Below are 22,808 nucleotides of genomic sequence, written 5' to 3'. Positions count from 1 at the left end.
GGTTCAGCTGAGATGGAGAGTGAGTGTGAGTGATCCGGAGGATTCAGGAGAGATGGAGGAGTGAGTTTGAGTGATCCAGAGCATTTGGGAGAGATGGGGGAGTGAGTGTGAGTGATCCAGAGGGTTTGGGAGAGATGTGGTGAGTGTGAGTGATCCGGAGGGCTTGGGAGAGATGGGGGAGTAAGTGTGAGTGATCCGGAGGGTTCGGGAGAGATGAGGGAGTGAGTGTGAGTGAAATGGAGGATTTCGGAGAGATGGGGGAGTGAGTTTGAGTGATCCAGACGGTTCGGTAGAGATGGAGGAGTTAGTGTGTGTGATCTGTAGCGTTCAGGAGAGATGGAGGAGTGAGTGTGATTGATCCGGTGGGATCGGGAGAGACGGTGGAGTGAGTTTGAGTGATCCAGAGGGTTTGGGAGAGATGGAGGAGTGACTGTGAGCGATCCGGAGGGTTTGGGAGAGATGGGAGAGTGAGTGTGAGTGATCCGGAGGGTTCCGGAGAGATGGGGGAGTGAGTCTGAGTGATCTGGAGTGTTTTGGGAGAGATGGAGGAGTGAGTGTGAGTGATCCGGAGGGTTTGGGAGAGAAGGGGGAGTGACTGCGAGCGATCCGGAGGGTTTGGGAGAGATTGGGGAGTGAGTGTGAGTGATCCGGAGGGTTTGGGAGAGAAGGGGGAGTGAGTGTTAGTGATCCGGAGGGATCGGGAGAGATGCAGTGAGTGTCAGTGATCCAGAGTGTATTGTAGTGATGGAGGAGTGAGTGTGAGTGATCCGGAGGATTCGGCAGAGATGGGGGAATGAGTGTGAGTGTTGCGGAGGGTTCAGGAGAGATGGAGGAGTGAGTGTGAGTGATCTGGAGAGTTCATAGATGGGGGAGTGAGTTTGAGTGATCTGGAGGGTTAGGGAGAGATGGAAGAGTGAGTGTGAGTGATCCGTAGGGTTCAGGAGAGATGGGGGAGTGTGTGTGCGTGATCCGGAGGGTTTGGGAGAGATGGTGGAGTGAGTTTGACTGATCCGGAGGGTTCGGGAGAGATGGCGGAGTGAGTGTGAGTGATCCGGAGGGTTCGGCAGAGATGCGGGAGTGAGTGTGAGTGATCAGGAGGGTTTGGGAGAGATGGGGGAGTGAGTGTGAGTGATCCGGAGGGTTTGGTAGAGATGGGGGAGTGAGTGTGAGTGATCCGGAGGGTTTGGGAGAGATGGGGGAGTGATTGTGAGTGATCCAGAGTGTTTTGTAGTGATGGAGGAGTGAGTGTCAGTGATCCAGAGGATTCGGCAGAGATGGGGGAATGAGTGTGAGTGATCCCGATGGTTCGGTAGAGATGGAGGAGTGAGTGTGAGTGATCTGGAGAGTTCATAGATGGGGGAGTGAGTTTGAGTGATCCGGAGGGTTTGGGGGAGATGGAGGAGTGAGTGTGAGTGATCCGGAGGGTTCAGGAGAGAAGGGGGAGTGTGTGTGAGTGATCGGAGGATTTGGGGGAGATGGGGGAGTGAGTTTGAGTGATCAAGAGGGTTCGGGAGAGATGGGGGAGTGAGTGTGAGTGATCCGGAGGGTTCGTTGGAGATGGAGGAGTGAGTGTTAGTGATCCGGAGGGTTTGGGAGAGATGTGGTGAGTGTGAGTGATCCGGAGGGTTCGGCAGAGATGCGGGAGTGAGTGTGAGTGATCCGGAGGGTTCAGGAGAGATGGAGGAGTGAGTGTGAGTGATCTGGAGGGTTCGGGGGAGATGGAGGAGTGAGTGTTAGTGATCCGGAGGGTTTGGGAGAGATGTGGTGAGTGTGAGTGATCTGGAGGGTTTGGGAGAGATGGAGGAGTGAGTGTGAGTGATCCGGAGGGTTCGGCAGAGATGGGGGAGTGAGTTTGATTGATCCGGAGGGTTTGGGAGAGATGGGGGAGTCAGTGTGAGTGATCCGGAGGATTTGGGAGAGATGGGGGAGTGAGTGTGAGTGATCCAGAGGGTTTGAGAGAGATAGGGGAGTTGGTGTGAGTGATCCGGAGGGATCGGGAGAGATGGAGTGAGTGTGAGTGATCCAGAGTGTTTTGTAGTGATGGAGGAGTGAGTGTGAGTGATCCGGAGGATTCGGGAGAGATGGGGGCGTGAGTGTGAGTGATCCCGATGGTTCGGTAGAGATGGAGGAGTGAGTGTGTGTGATCCGGAGGGTTCGGGAGAGATGGGGCAGTGAGTGTGAGTGATCTGGAGGGTTCGGGAGAGATGGAGAAGTGACTGTGAGTGATCCGGAGGTTTCTGGAGAGATGGGGGAGTGAGTGTGAGGGACCCGGAGGGTTTGGGGAAGATAGGGGGGGTGTGAATGATCCAGAGGGTTTGGGAGAGATGGGGGAGGGTGTAAGTGATCTGGAGGGTCCAGGAGTGATGGAGGAGTGAGTGTGTGTGATTAGGAGGGTTCAGCTGAGATGGAGAGTGAGTGTGAGTGATCCGGAGGGTTCAGGAGAGTTGGAGGAGTGAGAATGAGTGATCCAGAGCATTTGGGAGAGATGTGGGAGTGAGTGTGAGTGATCCGGAGTGTTCGGGAGAGATGAGGGAGTGAGTGTGAGTGATCCGGAGGGTTCGGGAGTGATGAGGGAGTGAGTGTGAGTGATCCGGAGGGTTTGGGAGAGATGGGGCAGTGATTGTGAGTGATCCAGAGTGTTTTGTAGTGATGGAGGAGTGAGTGTGAGTGATCCGGAGGATTCGGCAGAGATGGGGGAATGAGTGTGAGTGCTGCGGAGGGTTCAGGAGAGATGGAGGAGTGAGTGTGAGTGATCTGGAGAGTTCATAGATGGGGGAGTGAGTTTGAGTGATCCGGAGGGTTTGGGGGAGATGGAGGAGTGAGTGTGAGTGATCCGGAGGGTTCAGGAGAGAAGGGGGAGTGTGTGAGAGTGATCCGGAGGATTTGGGGGAGATGGGGGAGTGAGTTTGAGTGATCAAGAGGGTTCGGGAGAGATGGGGGAGTGAGTGTGAGTCATCCGGAGGGTTCGTTGGAGATGGAGGAGTGAGTGTTAGTGATCCGGAGGGTTTGGGAGATATGTGGTGAGTGTGAGTGATCTGGAGGGTTTGGGAGAGATGGAGGAGTGAGTGTGAGTGATCCGGAGGGTTCGGCAGAGATGCGGGAGTGAGTGTGAGTGATCCGGAGGGTTTGAGAGAGATAGGGGAGTGAGTGTGAGTGATTCGGATGATTTGGGAGAGATGGGGGAATGAGTGTGAGTGATCCGGAGGGTTTTGGAGAGATAGGGAGTGAGTGTAATTGACCCGGAGGGTTCGGGAGAGATGGGGGAGTGAGTGCGAGCGATCCGGAGGGTTTGGGAGAGATGGGGGAGTGAGTGTGAGTGATCCGGAGGGTTCGGGGGAGATGGAGGAGTGAGTGTTAGTGATCCGGAGGGTTTTGGAGAGATGTGGTGAGTGTGAGTGATCTGGAGGGTTTGGGAGAGATGGGGGAGTGAGTGTGAGTGATCTGGAGGGTTCGAGGGAGATGGAGGAGTGAGTGTTAGTGATCCGGAGGGTTTGGGAGAGATGTGGTGAGTGTGAGTGATCTGGAGGGTTTGGGAGAGATGGAGGAGTGAGTGTGAGTGATCCGGAGGGTTCGGCAGAAATGGGGGAGTGAGTTTGATTGATCCGGAGGGTCTGGGAGAGATAGGGGAGTTGGTGTGAGTGATCCGGAGGGATCGGGAGAGATGGAGTGAGTGTGAGTGATCCCGATGGTTCGGTAGAGATGGAGGAGTGAGTGTGTGTGATCCGGAGGGTTCGGGAGAGATGGGGCAGTGAGTGTGAGTGATCTGGAGGGTTCAGGAGAGATGGAGAAGTGACTGTGAGTGATCCGGAGGTTTCTGGAGAGATGGGGGAGTGAGTGTGAGTGATCGGAGGGTTTGGGACAGATAGTGGAGTGAGTGTGAGGGACCCGGAGGGTTTGGGGAAGATAGGGGGGGTGTGAATGATCCAGAGGGTTTGGGAGAGATGGGGGAGGGTGTAAGTGATCTGGAGGGTCCAGGAGTGATGGAGGAGTGAGTGTGTGTGATTAGGAGGGTTCAGCTGAGATGGAGAGTGAGTGTGAGTGATCCGGAGGGTTCAGGAGAGATGGAGGAGTGAGAATGAGTGATCCGGAGTGTTCGGGAGAGATGAGGGAGTGAGTGTGAGTGATCCGGAGGATTCGGCAGAGATGGGGGAATGAGTGTGAGTGCTGCGGAGGGTTCAGGAGAGATGGAGGAGTGAGTGTGAGTGATCTGGAGAGTTCATAGATGGGGGAGTGAGTTTGAGTGATCCGGAGGGTTTGGGGGAGATGGAGGAGTGAGTGTGAGTGATCCGGAGGGTTCAGGAGAGAAGGGGGAGTGTGTGAGAGTGATCCGGAGGATTTGGGGGAGATGGGGGAGTGAGTTTGAGTGATCAAGAGGGTTCGGGAGAGATGGGGGAGTGAGTGTGAGTGATCCGGAGGGTTCGTTGGAGATGGAGGAGTGAGTGTTAGTGATCCGGAGGGTTTGGGAGAGATGTGGTGAGTGTGAGTGATCCAGAGGGTTCGGGGGAGATGGAGGAGTGAGTGTGAGTGATCCAGAGGGTTCGGCAGAGATGCGGGAGTGAGTCTGAGTGATCCGGAGGGTTCAGGAGAGATGGAGGAGTGAGTGTGAGTGATCCAGAGGGTTCGGGAGAGATGGGGGAGTGTGTGTGAGTGATCTGGAGGATTTGGGAGAGTGAGTTTGAGTGATCCAGAGGGTTTGGGAGAGATGGGGAATGTGTGTCAGTGATCCAGAGGGTTCGGGGCAGATGGAGGAGTGAGTGTGAGTGATTTAGAGGGTTTGGGAGAGATGGGGGAGTGAGTGTGAGTGATCCGGAGGGTTCGGGAGAGATGGGGGAGTGAGTGTGAGTGATCCGGAGGGTTCGGGAGAGATGGCGGAGTGAGTTTGATTGATCCGGAGGGTTTGTGAGAGATGGGTGAGTCAGTGTGAGTGATCCGGAGGGTTTGGGAGAGATGGGGGAATGAGTGTGAGTGATCCGGAGGGTTTTGGAGAGATAGGGAGTGAGTGTGATTGACCCGGAGGGTTCGGGAGAGATGGGGGAGTGAGTGCGAGCGATCCGGAGGGTTCGGGAGAGATGGTGGAGTGAGTGTGAGTGATCCGGAGTGTTCGGGAGAGATGAGGGAGTGAGTGTGAGTGATCCGGAGGGTTCGGGAGTGATGAGGGAGTGAGTGTGAGTGATCCGGAGGGTTTGGGAGAGATGGGGGAGTGATTGTGAGTGATCCAGAGTGTTTTGTAGTGATGGAGGAGTGAGTGTGAGTGATCCGGAGGATTCGGCAGAGATGGGGGAATGAGTGTGAGTGCTGCGGAAGGTTCAGGAGAGATGGAGGAGTGAGTGTGAGTGATCCGGAGGGTTCAGGAGAGAAGGGGCAGTGTGTGTGAGTGATCCGGAGGATTTGGGGGAGATGGGGGAGTGAGTTTGAGTGAGCAAGAGGGTTCGGGAGAGATGGGGGCGTGAGTGTGAGTGATCTGGAGGGTTCGTTGGAGATGGAGGAGTGAGTGTTAGTGATCCGGAGGGTTTGGGAGATATGTGGTGAGTGTGAGTGATCTGGAGTGTTTGGGAGAGATGGAGGAGTGAGTGTGAGTGATCCAGAGGGTTCGGGAGAGATGGGGGAGTGAGTTTGATTGATCCGGAGGGTTTGTGAGAGATGGGGGAGTCAGTGAGAGTGATCCGGAGGGTTCGGGAGAGATGGGGGAGTGAGTGTGAGTGATCCGGAGGGTTCGGGAGAGATGAGGGAATGAGTGTGAGATATCCGGAGGGTTTGGGAGAGATGGGGGAATGAGTGTGAGATATCCGGATGATTTGGGAGAGATGGGGGAGTAGGTGTGAGTGATCCGGAGGGTTCGGCAGAGATGCGGGAGTGAGTGTGAGTGATCTGGAGGGTTCAGGAGAGATGGAGGAGTGAGTGTGAGTGATCCAGAGGGTTCGGGAGAGATGGGGGAGTGAGTTTGATTGATCCGGAGGGTTTGTGAGAGATGGGGGAGTCAGTGTGAGTGATCCGGAGGGTTCGGGAGAGATGGGGGAGTGAGTGTGAGTGATCCGGAGGGTTCGGGAGAGATGGGGGAATGAGTGTGAGATATCCGGAGGGTTTGGGAGAGATGGGGGAATGAGTGTGAGATATCCGGATGATTTGGGAGAGATGGGGGAATGAGTGTGAGTGATCCGGAGGGTTTGGGAGAGTTGGTGGAATGAGTGTGAGTGATCTGGAGAGTTTGGGAGGGATGGAGGAGTCAGTGTGAGTGATCTGGAGGGTTCGGGAGAGATGGAGGAGTGAGTGTGAGTGATCCGGATGATTTGGGAGAGATGGGAGAGTGAGTGTGAGTGATCCTGAGGGTTTGGGAGAGTTGGTGGAGTGAGTGTGAGTGATCTAGAGAGTTTGGGAGAGATGGGGGAGTGAGTGTGAGTGATCCAGAGGGTTTGGGGGAGATGGGGAGTGAGTGTGATTGACCCAGAGGGTTCGGGGGAGATGGGGGAGTGAGTGTGAGTGATCCGGAGGGTTTTGGAGAGATAGGGAGTGAGTGTGATTGACCCGGAGGGTTCGGGAGAGATGGGGGAGTGAGTGCGAGCGATCCGGAGGGTTTGGGAGAGATGGTGGAGTGAGTGTGAGTGATCCGGAGTGTTCGGGAGAGATGAGGGAGTGAGTGTGAGTGATCCGGAGGGTTCGGGAGTGATGAGGGAGTGAGTGTGAGTGATCCGGAGGGTTTGGGAGAGATGGGGGAGTGATTGTGAGTGATCCAGAGTGTTTTGTAGTGATGGAGGAGTGAGTGTGAGTGATCCGGAGGATTCGGCAGAGATGGGGGAATGAGTGTGAGTGCTGCGGAAGGTTCAGGAGAGATGGAGGAGTGAGTGTGAGTGATCTGGAGAGTTCATAGATGGGGGAGTGAGTTTGAGTGATCCGGAGGGTTTGGGGGAGATGGAGGAGTGAGTGTGAGTGATCCGGAGGGTTCAGGAGAGAAGGGGCAGTGTGTGTGAGTGATCCGGAGGATTTGGGGGAGATGGGGGAGTGAGTTTGAGTGAGCAAGAGGGTTCGGGAGAGATGGGGGCGTGAGTGTGAGTGATCTGGAGGGTTCGTTGGAGATGGAGGAGTGAGTGTTAGTGATCCGGAGGGTTTGGGAGATATGTGGTGAGTGTGAGTGATCTGGAGTGTTTGGGAGAGATGGAGGAGTGAGTGTGAGTGATCCGGAGGGTTCGGCAGAGATGGAGGAGTGAGTGTGAGTGATCCAGAGGGTTCGGGAGAGATGGGGGAGTGAGTTTGATTGATCCGGAGGGTTTGTGAGAGATGGGGGAGTCAGTGAGAGTGATCCGGAGGGTTCGGGAGAGATGGGGGAGTGAGTGTGAGTGATCCGGAGGGTTCGGGAGAGATGAGGGAATGAGTGTGAGATATCCGGAGGGTTTGGGAGAGATGGGGGAATGAGTGTGAGATATCCGGATGATTTGGGAGAGATGGGGGAGTAGGTGTGAGTGATCCGGAGGGTTCGGCAGAGATGCGGGAGTGAGTGTGAGTGATCCGGAGGGTTCAGGAGAGATGGAGGAGTGAGTGTGAGTGATCCAGAGGGTTCGGGAGAGATGGGGGAGTGAGTTTGATTGATCCGGAGGGTTTGTGAGAGATGGGGGAGTCAGTGTGAGTGATCCGGAGGGTTCGGGAGAGATGGGGGAGTGAGTGTGAGTGATCCGGAGGGTTCGGGAGAGATGGGGGAATGAATGTGAGATATCCGGAGGGTTTGGGAGAGATGGGGGAATGAGTGTGAAATATCCGGATGATTTGGGAGAGATGGGGGAATGAGTGTGAGTGATCCGGAGGGTTTGGGAGAGTTGGTGGAATGAGTGTGAGTGATCTGGAGAGTTTGGGAGGGATGGAGGAGTCAGTGTGAGTGATCTGGAGGGTTCGGGAGAGATGGAGGAGTGTGAGTGATCCGGATGATTTGGGAGAGATGGGAGAGTGAGTGTGAGTGATCCTGAGGGTTTGGGAGAGTTGGTGGAGTGAGTGTGAGTGATCTGGAGAGTTTGGGAGAGATGGGGGAGTGAGTGTGAGTGATCCAGAGGGTTTGGGAGAGATGGGGAGTGAGTGTGATTGACCCGGAGGGTTTGGGGGAGATGGGGGAGTGAGTGTGAGTGATCCGGAGGGTTTGGGAGAGATGGGGGAGTGAGTGTGAGTGATCCGGAGGGTTTGGGAGAGATGGGGGAGTTGGTGTGAGTGATCTGGAGGGATCGGGAGAGATGGAGTGAGTGTGAGTGATCCAGAGTGTTTTGTAATGATGGAGGAGTGAGTGTGAGTTATCCGGAGGATTCGTGAGAGATGGGGGGATGAGTTTGAGTGATCCGGAGGGTTTGGGAGAGATGGAGGAGTGAGTGTGAGTGATCCGGAGGGTTCACGAGAGATGGGGGAGTGTGTGTGAGTGATCTGGAGGATTTGGGAGAGATGGGGGAGTGAGTTTGAGTGATCCAGAGGGTTTGGGAGTGATGGGGAATGTGTGTCATGTGATCCAGAGGGTTCGAGGGAGATGGAGGAGTGAGTGTGAGTGATCCGGAGGGTTCAGGAGAGATGGGGGAGTGAGTTTGAGTGATCCACAGGGTTTGGGAGACATGGTGGAGTGAGTTTGACTGATCCGGAGGGTTTGGGAGAGATGGTGGAGTGAGTGTGAGTGATCCGGAGGGTTTGGGAGAGATGGAGGAGTGAGTGTGAGTGATCCAGAGGGTTCGAGAGAGATGGAAGAGTGAGTGTGAGTGATCCGGAGGGTTTGGGAGAGATGGGGGAGTGAGTGTGAGTGATCTGGGGTGTTTGAGAGAGATGGGCGAGTGAGTGTGAGTGATCCGGAGGGTTTGGGAGAGATGGGGGAGTGAGTTTGAGTGAAATGGAGGGTTCAGGAGAGATGGAGGAGTGAGTGTGATTGATCCGGAGGTATAGGGAGACATGGAGGAGTGAGCTTGAGTGATCTGGATGGTTCAAGAGTGATGGGGGAGTGAGTTTGAGTGATCCGGAGGGTTCGGGAGAGATGGGGCAGTGAGTGTGAGTGATCCGGAGGGTTCGGGAGAGATGGAGAAGTGAGTGTGAGTGATCCGGAGGGTTTGGGACAGATAGTGGAGTGAGTGTGAGGGACCCGGAGGGTTTGGGGGAGATGGGGGCGGGTGTGAATGATCCAGAGGGTTTGGGAGAGATGGGGGAGGGTGTGAGTGATCTGGTGGGTCCAGGAATGATGGAGGAGTGAGTGTGTGTGATCAGGAGGATTCAGCTGAGATGGAGAGTGAGTGTGAGTGATCCGTAGGGTTCGGGAGAGATGGAGGAGTGAGTTTGAGTGATCCAGAGCATTTGGGAGAGATGGGGGAGTGAGTGTGAGTGATCCGGAGGGTTCGGGAGAGATGAGGGAGTGAGTGTGAGTGATCCGGAGGGCTTGGGAGAGATGGGGGAGTAAGTGTGAGTGATCCGGAGGGTTGGGGAGAGAAGGGGGAGTGAGTGTGAGTGAAATGGAGGATTTGGGAGAAATTGGGGAGTGAGTTTCAGTGATCCAAACGGTTCGGTAGAGATAGAGTAGTTAGTGTGTGTGATCTGTAGGGTTCAGGAGAGATGGAGGAGTGAGTGTGATTGATCCGGTGGCATCGGGAGAGATGGTGGAGTGAGTTTGAGTGATCCGGATGGTTTGGGAGAGATGCGGGAGTGAGTCTGAGCGATCTGGAGTGTTTTGGGAGAGATGGAGGAGTGAGTGTGAGTGATCCGGAGGGTTAGGGAGAGATGGAGGAGTGAGTGTGAGTGATCCGGAGGGTTAGGGAGAGTTGGGGGAGTGAGTGTGAGTGATCCGGAGGGTTCCGGAGAGATGGGGGAATGAGTGTGAGTGATCCGGAGGGTTTGGGAGAGTTGGGGGAGTGAGTGTGATTGATCCGGAGGGTTCGGGAGAGATGGGGGAGTGAGTGCGAGCGATCCGGAGGGTTCGGGAGAGATGGGGGAGTGAGTGTGAGTGATCCGGAGGGTTTGGGAGAGATGGGGGAGTGAGTGTGAGTGATCCAGAGTGTTTTGTAGTGATGGAGGAGTGAGTGTGAGTGATCCGGAGGATTCGGCAGAGATGGGGGAATGAGTGTGAGTGCTGCGGAGGGTTCAGGAGAGATGGAGGAGTGAGCATGAGTGATCCGGAGGGTTTCAGAGAGATAGGGGAGTGAGTGTGAGTGATCCAGAGGATTTGGGAGAGATGAGCGAGTGAGTGTGAGTGATCCGGAGGGTTCAGGAGAGATGGTGGAGTGAGTGTGAGTGATCCGGAGGGTTCGGGAGAGAAGGGGGAGTGAGTGTGAGTGATCCGGAGGGTTCACGAGAGAAGGGGGAGTGAGTGTGAGTGATCTGGATGGATCGGGAGAGATGGGGGAGTGAGTGTGAGTGATCCTGAGGGTTCAGGAGAGATGGGGCAGTGAGTGTCAGTGATCCAGAGGGTTCAGGAGAGATAGGGGAGTGAGTGTGAGTGATCCGGAGGGTTTGGGAGAGATGGAAGATTGAGTGTGAGTGATCCGGAGGATTCGGGCGAGATGGGGGAATGTGTGTGAGTGATCCGGAGGGTTCAGGAGAGATGGGGGATGGTGTGAGTGATCCGAGGGTTTTGTAGGGATGGAGGAGTGAGTGTGAGTGATCCGGAGGGTTCAGGAGAGATGGGGGAGTGAGTGTGTGATGCGGAGGTTTCAGGAGAGATGGAGTGAGTGTTAGTGATCCGGATGGTTTGAGAGATGGAGGAGTGAGTGTGAGTGATCCGGATTGTTCAGGAGAGATGGAGGAGTGAGTGTGAGTGATCCGGAGGGTTCAAGAGAGATAGGGGAGTGAGTGTGAGTGATCTGGAGGGTTCGGGAGAGATGGAGGAGTGAGTGTGAGTGATCCGGAGGGTTCGGGAGAGATGGGGGAGGGTGTGAGTGATCCTGAAGGTTTTGTAGGGATGGAGGAGTGAGTGTGACTGATCGGGAGGGTTCGGGAGAGATCGAGGAGTGAGTGTGAGTGATCCGGAGGGTTCGGGAAAGATGTGGGAGTGAGTGTGAGTGATCCGGAGGGTTCGGGAAAGATGTGGGAGTGAGTGTGCTTGATCCGGAGGGTTTGGGACAGATGGGGAAGTGAGTGTGAGTGATCCGGAGGGTTCGGGAGAGAAGGGGGAGTGAGTGTGAGTGATCTGGAGGGATCGGGAGAGATGGGGAGTGAGTGTCAGTGATCCAGCGGGTTCAGGAGAGATAGGGGAGTGAGTGTGAGTGATCTGGAGGGTTTGGGAGAGATGGAGAAATGAGTATGAGTGATCCGGAGGGTTCGGGAGAGATGGAAGATTGAGTGTGAGTGATCCGGAGGGTTCGGGAGAGATGGGGGATGGTGTGAGTGATCCGAGGGTTTTGTAGGGATGGAGGAGTGAGTGTGAGTGATGCGGAGGCTTCAGGAGAGATGGAGTGAGTGTGAGTGATCCGGATGGTTCGAGAGATGGAGGAGTGAGTGTGAGTGATCCGGAGGGTTCGGGAGAGATGGGGGAGTGAGTGTGAGTGATCGGGAGGGTTCAGGAGAGATGGAGGAGTGAGTTTGAGTGATCCGGAGGGTTTGGGTGAGATGGAGGAGTGTGTGTGAGTGATCCAGAGGGTTCGCGAGAGATGGGGGAGTGAGTGTGAGTGATCCGGAGGGTTCGGGAGAGATGGAGGAGTGAGTGTGAGTGATCCGGATCGTTCAGGAGAGATGGTGGAGTGAGTGTGAGTGATCCGGAGGGTTCGGGAGAGATGGAGGAGTGAGTGTGAGTGATCCGGATCGTTCAGGAGAGATGGTGGAGTGAGTGTGAGTGATCCGGAGGGTTCAAGAGAGATAGGGGAGTGAGTGTGAGTGATCCGGAGGGTTCGGGAGAGATGGAGGAGTGAATTTGAGTGATCCGGAGGGTTCGGGAGAGATGCGGGAGGGTGTGAGTGATCCTGATGGTTTTTTAGGGATGGAGGAATGAGTGTGACTGATCGGAATGGTTCGGGAGAGATCGAAGAGTGAGTGTGAGTGATCCAGAGGTTTCGGGAGAGATGGGGGAGTTAGTGTGAGTGATCCGGAGGGTTCGGGAGAGATGCAGGAGGGTGTGAGTGATCTGAAAGGTTTCGGAGAGATGGGGGAGTGAGTGAGTGATGCAGAGGGTTCAGGAGAGATGGGGGAGTGAGTGTCAGTGATCCGGAGGATTTGCGAGAGATGGAGGAGTGAGTGTGAGTGATCCGGAGGGTTCAGGAGAGATGGAGGAGTGAGTGTGAGTGATCCAGAGGGTTCGGGAGAGATGGAGGAGTGAGTGTGAATGATTCGGAGGGTTCGCCAGAGATGCGGGAGTGTGTGAGTGATCCTGATGATTTTGTAGGGATGGAGGAGTGAGTGTGACTGATTGGAATGGTTCGGGAGAGATCGAAGAGTGAGTGTGAGTGATCCAGAGGTTTCGGGAGAGATGGGGGAGTTAGTGTGAGTGATCCGGAGGGTTCGGGAGAGATGGGGGAGTGAGTGTGAGTGATCCAGAGGGTTCGGGAGAGATGGGGGAGTGAGTTTGAATGATCCGGAGGGTTCAGGAGAGATGGGAGAGTGAGTGTGAGTGATCCGAATGGTTTCGGAGAGATGGGGGAGTGAGTGAGTGATACAGAGGGTTCAGGAGAGATGGGGAAGTGAGTGTCAGTGATCCGGAGGGTTTGGGAGAGATGGAGGAGTGAGTGTGAGTGATCCAGAGGGTTCAGGAGAGATGGAGGAGTGAGTGTGAGTGATCCGGTGGGTTCGGGAGAGATGGGGGAGTGAGTGTGAGTGATCCGGAGGGTTCGGGAGAGATGGGTGAGTGAGTGTGAGTGATCCGGAGGGTTCGGGAGAGATAGGGAGTGAGTGTGAGTGATCCGGAGGGTTCGGGAGAGATGGGGGAGTGAGTGTGTGTGATTCGGAGGGTTTGTGAGAGATGGAGTAGGGTGTGAGTGATCCGAGGGTTCAGGAAACATGAAGGAGGGTGTTTGTGACCCAGAGGGTTTGTGAGAGATGGACGTGAGGAAACTGTCACTGGCCCTGTGACCGCCATGTTGCTGCTCTGTTTCAGATGAAATATCTCGATCGTCTGAGGCTGATTCGGGACATGCTGGAGGTTTCTACTTTCTTCCATTGCCATGAGGTAAGTGGGGCTCTCTCAGTCAGGGAGAGACGTGAATATGAGTCACAGTGCACTTGAGACATGTGTGACTCAAACACACACACTCTCTCACAGACTCCAAAACACTCACACACGTACTCATACACTCAAACACAGACACACACACATACGCTCCTATATGTACACACACATGTGCTGTACATACTGTATGCTTGCACACATGCATACCTGCCAACAGACATGCATGCACACAGCCTCACATCTAACATAATTTCACACAAAGTACCACACTGGTGTGCAAGGTGTCATGTGTCAATCACAGTCACACAATGAGTCATGTACGTATGCACAGTCATACACGAGGATCTATGCAGCCACACAGAGTCACGCTTGTGGAACCACAGCAAGTTTCACACGTGGATACAGAGTCACATGTGGATGTACAGTTACACTCGGACAGTCACATGTGGATGTACAGTTACACTCACAGTCACATGTGGATTATAGTTACACACGGACACAGTCACATGTGGATGTACAGTTGCACTCACTGTCACATGTTGATTACAGCTACAGTCAGACATGGTCACATGTGGATGTACAGTTACACTAGTACAGTTACATGTGAGTGTACAGTTATAGTCAGACAGTCACATGTGGATATACAGTTACACTCGAACACAGTCACATGTGGATGTACAGTTACACTCAGACAGTCACATGTGGATGTACAGTTACACTCGAACACAGTCACATGTTGATGTACAGTTACATTCGGACAGTCACATGTAAATGCACAGTTACACTCGGACAGTCACGTGTGGATGCAGTTACACTCAGTCACATGTGGATTACAGTTACACTCGGACACAGTCACATGTGAATGTACAGTTACAGTCAGACAGTCGCATGTGGATGTACAGTTACACTCAGTCACATGTGAATGTAGTGTTACACTCAGATACGGTCACATGTGGATGTACAGTTACACTCAGATAGTCACATGTGGATTATAGTTACACACGGACACAGTCACATGTGGATGTACAGTTACACTCAGACAGTCACATGTTGATGTACAGTTACACTTACAGTCACATGTGGATGTACAGTTACATTCGGACAGTCACATGTGGATGTACAGTTACACTCGGACAGTCACGTGTGGATGTACAGTTACACTCGGACAGTCACGTGTGGATGCAGTTACACTCAGTCACATGTGGATTACAGTTACACTCGGACACAGTCACATGTGAATGTACAGTTACAGTCAGTCACATGTGAATGTAGTGTTACACTCAGATACAGTCACATGTGGATGTACAGTTACACTCAGATAGTCACATGTGGATGTACAGTTACACTTAGTCACATGTGGATGTACAGTTACACTCAGATACAGTCACATGTGGATGTACAGTTACACTTACAGTCACATGTGGATGTACAGTTACACTTACAGTCACATGTAGATGTACAGTTACACTCAGATACAGTCACATGTGGATGTACAGTTACACTCGATACAGTCACATGTGGATGTACAGTTACACTCAGACAGTCACATGTGGATGTACAGTTACACTCAGATACAGTCACATGTGGATGTACAGTTACACTCAGACAGTCACATGTGGATGTACAGTTACACTTAGTCACATGTGGATGTACAGTTACACTCAGATACAGTCACATGTGGATGTACAGTCACACTCAGATACAGTCACATGTGGATGTACAGTTACACTTACAGTCACATGTGGATGTACAGTTACACTCGGACACAGTCACGTGTGAATGCACGAATTTACACACAGATCTTGTCACACTTGTTGATGCTTGTGAAGATGCAAAATTCAGAGTCACATGTGCAGCCGCTGGTTTTACATACAAACTGTCTTTCCACCATCTGCTCCTCCCCTGCCTCATCCACCTCTCCCTTCTCCCCCATCCCTCCCTCTCCTCCTCTCTCCCTCCTGCCAGGTTATCGGCAGCTCCCTGCTCTTTGTGCACGACCACCATGCTCAGGCCAAGGTGTGGATGATCGACTTTGGAAAGACGATGCCTCTGCCCAGAGGTCACGTCCTGAGCCACCGGCAGCCCTGGCAGGAGGGCAACAGGGAGGATGGTTACCTCTGGGGCATCGACCACCTCATCTCCATCCTGGACGAGATGCTGCAGACAAAGGACTGATCTGACCCAGCTCATTCCGGAATCTTCCTCCGGCACTACAGAACATTCCGGAAAGAGGTTGGAGGGGTTCGTCCCCTTCCCAGCATCACCGAGAAGGACGTGGCGAACTGGTGGGGATGAAGGGGGGGGTGCAGCGACACAGGAAGATCAGATGATTGACAGGCGGAAGGGTCAGAGTTGCTCTCAGGGGTCGGGGCTGTGAGGTGAGAGGGGACTACAACACTGGGAGGCACGCAGTGTGGCAGACGCCAACCACTACCAGAGTCCATCCCGAGCAGCCCAGGACTCCGAGCAGCGAGAGGCCAGAGATGGAGAATGTTCTAGACTTTTCACCCTGACGTTGTGGTGTTGCTGCCAAGCATCCTATCATCACAGTGAGTGGGAGGAGGGGTCTGAGAGCATAACCACACAGGGTGAGGCCATTCAGCCCTTCTCTCAGGTTAGTTCTCACTCTTCCTGGCTGATTGAAGCTGTGGGTGTGCGTACGGAGGGCTGGAGGGAGTGAGTGGGGTCTCAGTCTCTGGGCCCCGTCATTTTCCACAGCACTGAGAGGATGAGATCCTGTTTCCACTGACCAGATCTACTCGCACAAAAACCTGCCCACCTGCCACATTTTATTGTCTGCCTAGCTTCTTTCCCCCAGAGTCCCCGCCCCTCCGGTAACCATCCTTGCTGACTGTACCAACCCCTCCCCCAGAAGTCGCTAGGATATTCACAAATGACCCCCCTCCCCCAATAGAGTCAGAGAGGGATACACACAGAAACAGATCATCCAGACCTTCAACAATCTACTCACACTAATCCAATTTTATTCTCCCCAAGCTCCTGTCTACTCCCCCCAGGCTCCAGCCCTCAGTTACAGCAGTCAATTAACTCACCAAGCTCAGATGTACGAGGAGATCAGAGTACCTGGGACAAACCCACGCAGCCACAGGGAGAACGTGCAAGCACCACACAGGCAGCGCTGGAGGTCAGGATCAGAGCCGGGTCTCTGGTGTTGTGTGAAACAACAGCTCTTCCCACTGTTCCTTGTCCCAGATTGGGAGGACATTTTGGACCTCTTCCCTACCCACTTGCAGAACCAGACCCTGAGCTAAGGCAGTGACCCTGAGAAATGCAGAGTCAGCTGATTGACTCCGTCACTGGGGATGGGGGAGAGTCAGCTGATTAACTCCATCACAGTGGGGGGCAGAGTCAGCTGATTGACTCCATCACAGGGGGGGCAGAGTCAGCTCATTGACTCCGTCATGGGGGGTCAGAGTCAGCTGATTAACTCCGTCACGGGGGTCGGAGTCAGCTGATTAACTCCGTCACCGGGGGGGGGTCAGAGTCAGCTGATTAACTCCATCACGGGGGTGCAGAATCAGCTGATTAACTCTGTCACCGGGTGGGAAGAGTCAGCTGATTGACTCCGTCACGGGGGGGGGGGGAGTCAGCTGATTGACTCCGTCACCGGGGGGGGGCAGAGTCAGCTGATTGACTCCGTCGGGGGGGGCAGAGTCAGCTGATTAACTCCGTCACGGGGGGGGTGGCAGAGTCAGCTGATTAACTCCATCACGGGGGGCAGGGTCAGCTGATTAACTCTGTCACGGGGGGGGCAGAGTCAGCTGATTGACTCCATCACGGGGGGGGGGCAGAGTCAACTGATTAACTCCGTCACGGGGGGGGGGCAAAGTTAGCTGATTAACTCCGTCACCAGGGGGGGGCAGAGTCAGCTGATTAACTCCATCACGGTGGGGGCAGAGTCAGCTGATTAACTCTGTCATGGAGGGGGCAGAGTCAGCTGATTAACTCTGTCACGGGGGGGGCAAAGTCAGCTGATTGACTCCGTCACGGGGGAGGGGGGCAGTGCTGGGGAACTGGCTCAGTTTGTCCTGCTGCTCCTTGGGACTGGGCATGGGGTTACCAGGGCTTCTGCATTTGCCCACAATCCCATGGGTGGCAATGTGACTGTTTCATCCAGTATCCTGGGTTGAAAACCCACCAGGTATCTGGGGAACTTAAATCTGAGTAATGATATAAACCTGTGCCCGTGTTACTTGGAAATAACCCAGTTACTTTAAAATCTATCCCGCTCAATAAACCTATTTCAGCGAATGAAATCTTTGTCTGGCCTGATACTATGATGTGGCACCCTGTCCTTCTCCAGTCAGAGCACTGGGTACAGAGTCTGGGAGGTCATTGGTGAGGTTGCACCTGGAATATTGTCTCCCCTGCTGTAGGAAAGATCTTACTAAACTGGAAAGTGTGCAGATAAAGATTTACAAGGATGTCGCCAAGAATCGAGTGAGTGATAGGGAGAGGTTGGGCAGGCGGGGACTTGGAGCATAGGAGATTGAGCGGAGGCCTTATCAGGGTGTCTACAGTCATGAGGAGTACAGGTAGGGTGAATGCTCTCAGACTTTCTCCCAGGGTCGGGAATCAAGAATTGGAGGGCACGGGTTTAAGATGAGAAAGGAAAGATTTAGTAGGAACCTGAGGGTCAACATTTTTCCTCAAAGGGTGACACACATGTGGAAATGAACTGTCAGAGGAAGTACCCTGGGTACAAAAACAGTAATTAGAAGTCATTTGGGTGGGAACATGGATAGGAAAGGTTTAGAGCAGGGGTTCCCAATCTGTTTTTTTTTGCCGTAGACCCCTACCATTAACCAAGGGGTCAGTGAACCACAGGTTAGGAATCGCTGGTTTAGCGGGATATGGGCCACATGGGATGAGCTTGGGTGGGGCGTCTTGACCAGTATGGACAGGTTGGGCTGAAGGGCCTGCTTCCACATTGTATGACACTGTGTAACCACGGGACAATCCACGTGGTTAAGTGTTCTCCTGGGGGGGGCTGAGGAAGTCAGTCAGCTCAGAGACTGTGAGGGTGGGCACACATCTCTGGCCTATTTGGTGTTGTGAGACCTGAGTGTGCGATTTCAGGAAAGAGAATTGAGGCTGGAGGTGAAGTATCGAGGTGGGATGCTGCCATTTTTCGTGTCCCGGGAGGCATTTATTGGCCTTGCATTAACAACAAGGTGACAGGACTCCCTGAGGGGAGATCAATGGATTCACTCTCTTACCACAGCCCCAGAAGTACGCTGGGTTCTGATAAGTTGTCAGCATCTAGTTGGTGTACACAGACTATGCATTAAACATTACCTATACAAACCTCCCGTGTCTTCTCTGAGTCACAACAGACCATGCAGTAAACAACTCATAACGACACGGCAGGTGGAATAGTTTGTGGACAACTGTAAGGTCAGCCACATTGTAAAAACAAGGGTATTTTTAAATAGAGAGAGAGAGAGAGCAAAAGGTGTTGGGATTCTGAGGGTGTCATTGAACACAGATCACGGCAGGTTAACATACAGGTGAAGCAAGTCATTAGCAAAATAAATCGCATATTGTCCTTCGTTCAAGAGGATTTCAATTTAAGTTCAAAGTATTTTAGATTCAAGAGCAAACACCCTTTGCTCCAGTTCAGCAGGACACAGGGAGACTGAATCTGGAGCATTCTGTATGTCCCAATGCAGGGACTCAGCCCAAAAAGTTGACCATCCATTTGCCTCCGCAGATGCTGGTCAATCTACTGATTTCCTCCAGCACAACCCAGCAGATAAAGGAGCAGAATTAGGCCATTCACGGCATTGAGGTTGCTTCCCCATTTAGTCACAGATGATTTAGTTTCAACCCTATCTCCCCCTTACCACTCAAGAACCTATCCGTCTCTGCCTTAAATACACCCAGTGACTAGGCCTGCACAACCTCTGTGGTAACCAGTTCCACAGATTCATTACCCTCTGGCTGAAAAATTTCCTCCTCGTCTCAGTTTTAAAGGGATGCTCCTCTATCCTGAGGCTGTGTCCTCAGATCCTAGATTCAACTACAAATGGAAATGGAAACCTCCTCTCAATCCAAGGTCTCAGTATCCAGTAAATCCTCTCATCCTCAACTGCATCGAGTACAGGCCCAGAAACATCTGATGTGTTTTAAGCACTCAGCTTTTAGTTACCGAGTTCTTTCTTTTCAACCTCCCAATGGACCGTTTCCGAGGATAGCACATCTTCATCTGATACGGGGCCTCAAGATTGTCTGACCAGTTCCTTTCAAAGTCTCAGGGTACATCCTTGCTTTTATATTCTTGTCCTCTCGAACTGAATGCCAATGCAGTTTGTATTTCTTTTTGCCCCAGATTCTAACATCTGCAGTCTCTTGCGTTCAGTCTGGTCTGAGTAAAAGTTCACCGGATTGATTCCTGGATGGGTGAGATTACTCTGGTGGGAGAGGCTAGGTTGTTCTCACTGAAGCTTAAAAACCCCTTATGAGATAGAGTGGGGAGGATGTTTTCCATGCCTGGCGTGCCTAGAATGAGGAGTCCCATGCTCAGAGAAAGGGGTCAGCCATTCAGGACAGATGTCACACCAGACACCTCACACCAGATATCACACACTAGATGTCACACACCAGACTTCTCACACCAAAAGTCACAGCAGACGTCACAGTACAGACGTCTCACACCAAACATCATCCCAGACATCACACACCAGATGTCTCACACCAGACCTCACAGTAGACGTCAAATACCAAACGTCATTATACAGACGTCACACCAGATATCACACACTAGATGTCACACATCAGACATCACACACCAGAGCTCACAGTACAGAAGTCTCACACTAGACGTCACACACCAAACATCACAGTACAGACCTCACAGTACAGATGTCGCAGTACAGATATCACACACAAGAATCAGGATCAGTTTAATACCACCCACTGCCATGTCATGAAATTTGTTAACATTAGGGCAGCAGTACCATGAAATACAGTACATGATAAATAAATATGGAGGAAAATCCGAGTTACATTAAGTATATGTAGATATATCTATTAAATAGTCAAGTTAAAATAGGTAGCGCAAAAAAAACCAATTAAAAAGTCGTGAGGTAGTGTTCAAGGGTTCAATGTCCATTTAGGAATCAGATGACAGAGGGGAAGAAGCTGTTCCTGAAGCGCTGAGTGTGTGCCTTCAGGCTTCTGTACTTCCTGCTTGACGGTAACAGTGAGAAAAGGGTATGCCCCGGGTGCTGGAGGTCCTTAATAATGGATGCTGCCTTTCTGAGACACCGCTCCCTGAAGATATCTTGGATACTACAGAGACTAGTACCCATGATGGAGCTGACTAACTTTACAAGGCTCTGCAACTTATTTGGATCATGTGCCGTAGCCTCTCTCCACCCTCTCCCCCTCCTATACCAGATGGTGATGCAGCCTGTCAGAATGCTCTGCACAGTACATTTGCAAAAGTTTTCAAGTGTTTTAGATGACAAACCAGATCTCAAACTCCAGATGAAATATTAGATTAGATTCAACTTTATTGTCATTGTGCCGAGTACAGATACAAAGCCAATGAAATGCAGTTAGCATCTGACCAGAAATGCAAAGAGTAGTGTTATTTACAAAATAAATAACAGAATATAACCACTGTCTTGCCTTCTTTATAGTTGCATCAATATGCTGCGTCCAAGTTAAGTCTTCAGAGATATTGACACCCAGGAACTTGAAATTGCTCGCTCTCTCCACTTCTGATCTCTCTATGTGGATAGGTTGGTGTTTCCTCTTCTTATCCTTCCTGAAGTCCACAATCAGCTCTTTGGTCTTACTGACGTTGAGTGCAAGGTTGTCGCTGCAAGACCACTCAACCAGGTGGTACATCTCACTCCTGTATGCCCTCACCTCCTTCTGAGATTCTGCCAACAATGGTTGTATCGTCAGCAAATTTAAAGATGGCACTTGAGTCATGCCTAGCCACACAGTCATGGGTTTAGAGAGAGGAGCGGTGAGCTGAGCACATATCTCTGTGGTGCGTCAGTGTTGGTTGACCAGCCGTCACAGACCAATCACAATGCGTCACAGTACAGATGTCCCTCAGAAGATCTCACACACCAGTTGTCCTGTTGTGAGCATCATGCATGGTTGCAGCTGAGAAGAACATATTGAATGGTGGATTTTGTGTACGTCAGACGTGAAAGTGTTCCTGCAGTTGACCTCAGTCCACAGGTCTTATTTCTTAAAGACTCCTTAAAGGAACTGTCGCAGTACGGAGCAGCTAAGCTTTGGCAGCCGCAGACCCGACCGCCAGGAGGTCCCGTGGGGAGGTGCAGGACCCACTGACGAGCAACGTTTCATCTATGGGAAAGACCTCGTTACTCTGCCAGGTCTGTGACCTCACTGACTGCTCACCACCAGGTGGCTCTGCAGGCCTTGGCTGAGAACGAAGGCACCAGGGAGATCATCTCTCATAAATCGGAGAGGCTCTCTGCCCGACAAGTCCGACTGGTTAACTCTGTTCGATAGCTGCATGGCCTGTTGAGTTCCTCCAGCACTTTGTGTGTTTTGCACACAGAGAGGCATGTAAAGCAGTTCTGAGGGAGCAGGACAATAAACAGAGTCACTGCGGGATTAAACAGATTACCTCTTCCCCAGTCTCCTGAGGTGAGGAAAGGGGCTGACGATCGCGAGGGAGAGCAGAGTTAGGGGGACGTCATTTTTGTAGAGCCTCTCCTGGCCCCAGGTTATTCCAGACTGCTTGCAGGTGATGGAATGCTCTTTGGAAGGACAGCCATTGTCAGCAAAGTGCATAGCAAGCTCCCACATGCTCTGGTGTCTCTGGGGGGGTCAGATCTGCAGAGAGAATATGCCCTGCTCCTCTCTGAGGGACCAGATCTCACAGAACATTGGACCATACAGTGCAGGAACAGACCCTTTGGCCCACAGTGTGTGCAAATCTAATTAACCCAGTAATTAAACACCTAACTAAACCAATCCCTTCTATCAATGTCCATATCCCTCATTCGCTGCATATGTATCCAAGAGCTCTTAAACATCTCCATTGTATCTGTCCCTATCATCACAGATGGCAGCGTATTACAGACATTCATGTAAAAAGCTGGCCTCACACATATCTTTGAACTTATTCCCTTTAAATGGATGCCTACGAATATTAGACAGTTCAATCCCAGGGAAATATACTGGCTGTCTACCCTGTATCACATAATTTTATAAACGTTGATCAGATCTCTCCACAGCCTCCGTCAGGCCAGTGAAAGCAACTCAGTTTTATACAACCTCTCCTTGTAGCACTTGCTCTCTCATCTAGACAAGAAAATCTTCAGCACCCTCTCCAAAACCTCCACGTCCTTCTTGTGACGTGTCCTATGTAACGGATTGGGTCGTCAGGGCCACTGCTAGTCTGCGATGCAGAGCTCTACCACAGAACAATCACTGACGGGGTGGAGGGGTCTCCTGGGGATTCTGGGAATAGGGGTCATCTCCACTTTCTGGGGCCCTGCTTCCCACTCTCCCCACTCTCCGGGACAATGTTTGCCACTTTCCCCACTCTCTGGGACAATGTTTCCCACTCTCCCCACTCTCCGGGACCATGTTTCCCACTCTCCCCACAACCCACGACCATGTTTCCCACTCTCCCCACTCTCCCGGACCATGTTTCCCACATTCCCCACACTCCTGGACAATGCTTCCCACTCTCCAG

General features: G+C 52.4%; 1 protein-coding gene across 1 annotated transcript in view; it reads left to right on the top strand.

Annotated features, from left to right (window-relative positions):
- Window positions 1-16,685, top strand: part of itpkb (inositol-trisphosphate 3-kinase B) — an 88,656-nt gene extending 71,971 nt beyond the window's left edge. The window contains exons 6-7 of the mRNA XM_072248115.1: window positions 13,022-13,093; window positions 15,059-16,685. Coding sequence (XP_072104216.1) covers window positions 13,022-13,093; window positions 15,059-15,268 — 282 coding nt within the window. The 3' untranslated portion in view covers window positions 15,269-16,685. The remainder of the gene's footprint in view (window positions 1-13,021; window positions 13,094-15,058) is intronic.
- The last annotated feature ends 6,123 nt before the right edge of the window (window positions 16,686-22,808 follow it).

This window comes from Mobula birostris, chromosome 2, assembly GCF_030028105.1.
Source record: "Mobula birostris isolate sMobBir1 chromosome 2, sMobBir1.hap1, whole genome shotgun sequence".
In the NCBI taxonomy this organism is placed as follows: Eukaryota; Metazoa; Chordata; class Chondrichthyes; order Myliobatiformes; family Myliobatidae; genus Mobula; species Mobula birostris.
This window is presented reverse-complemented; position numbering and strand designations above follow the sequence as displayed.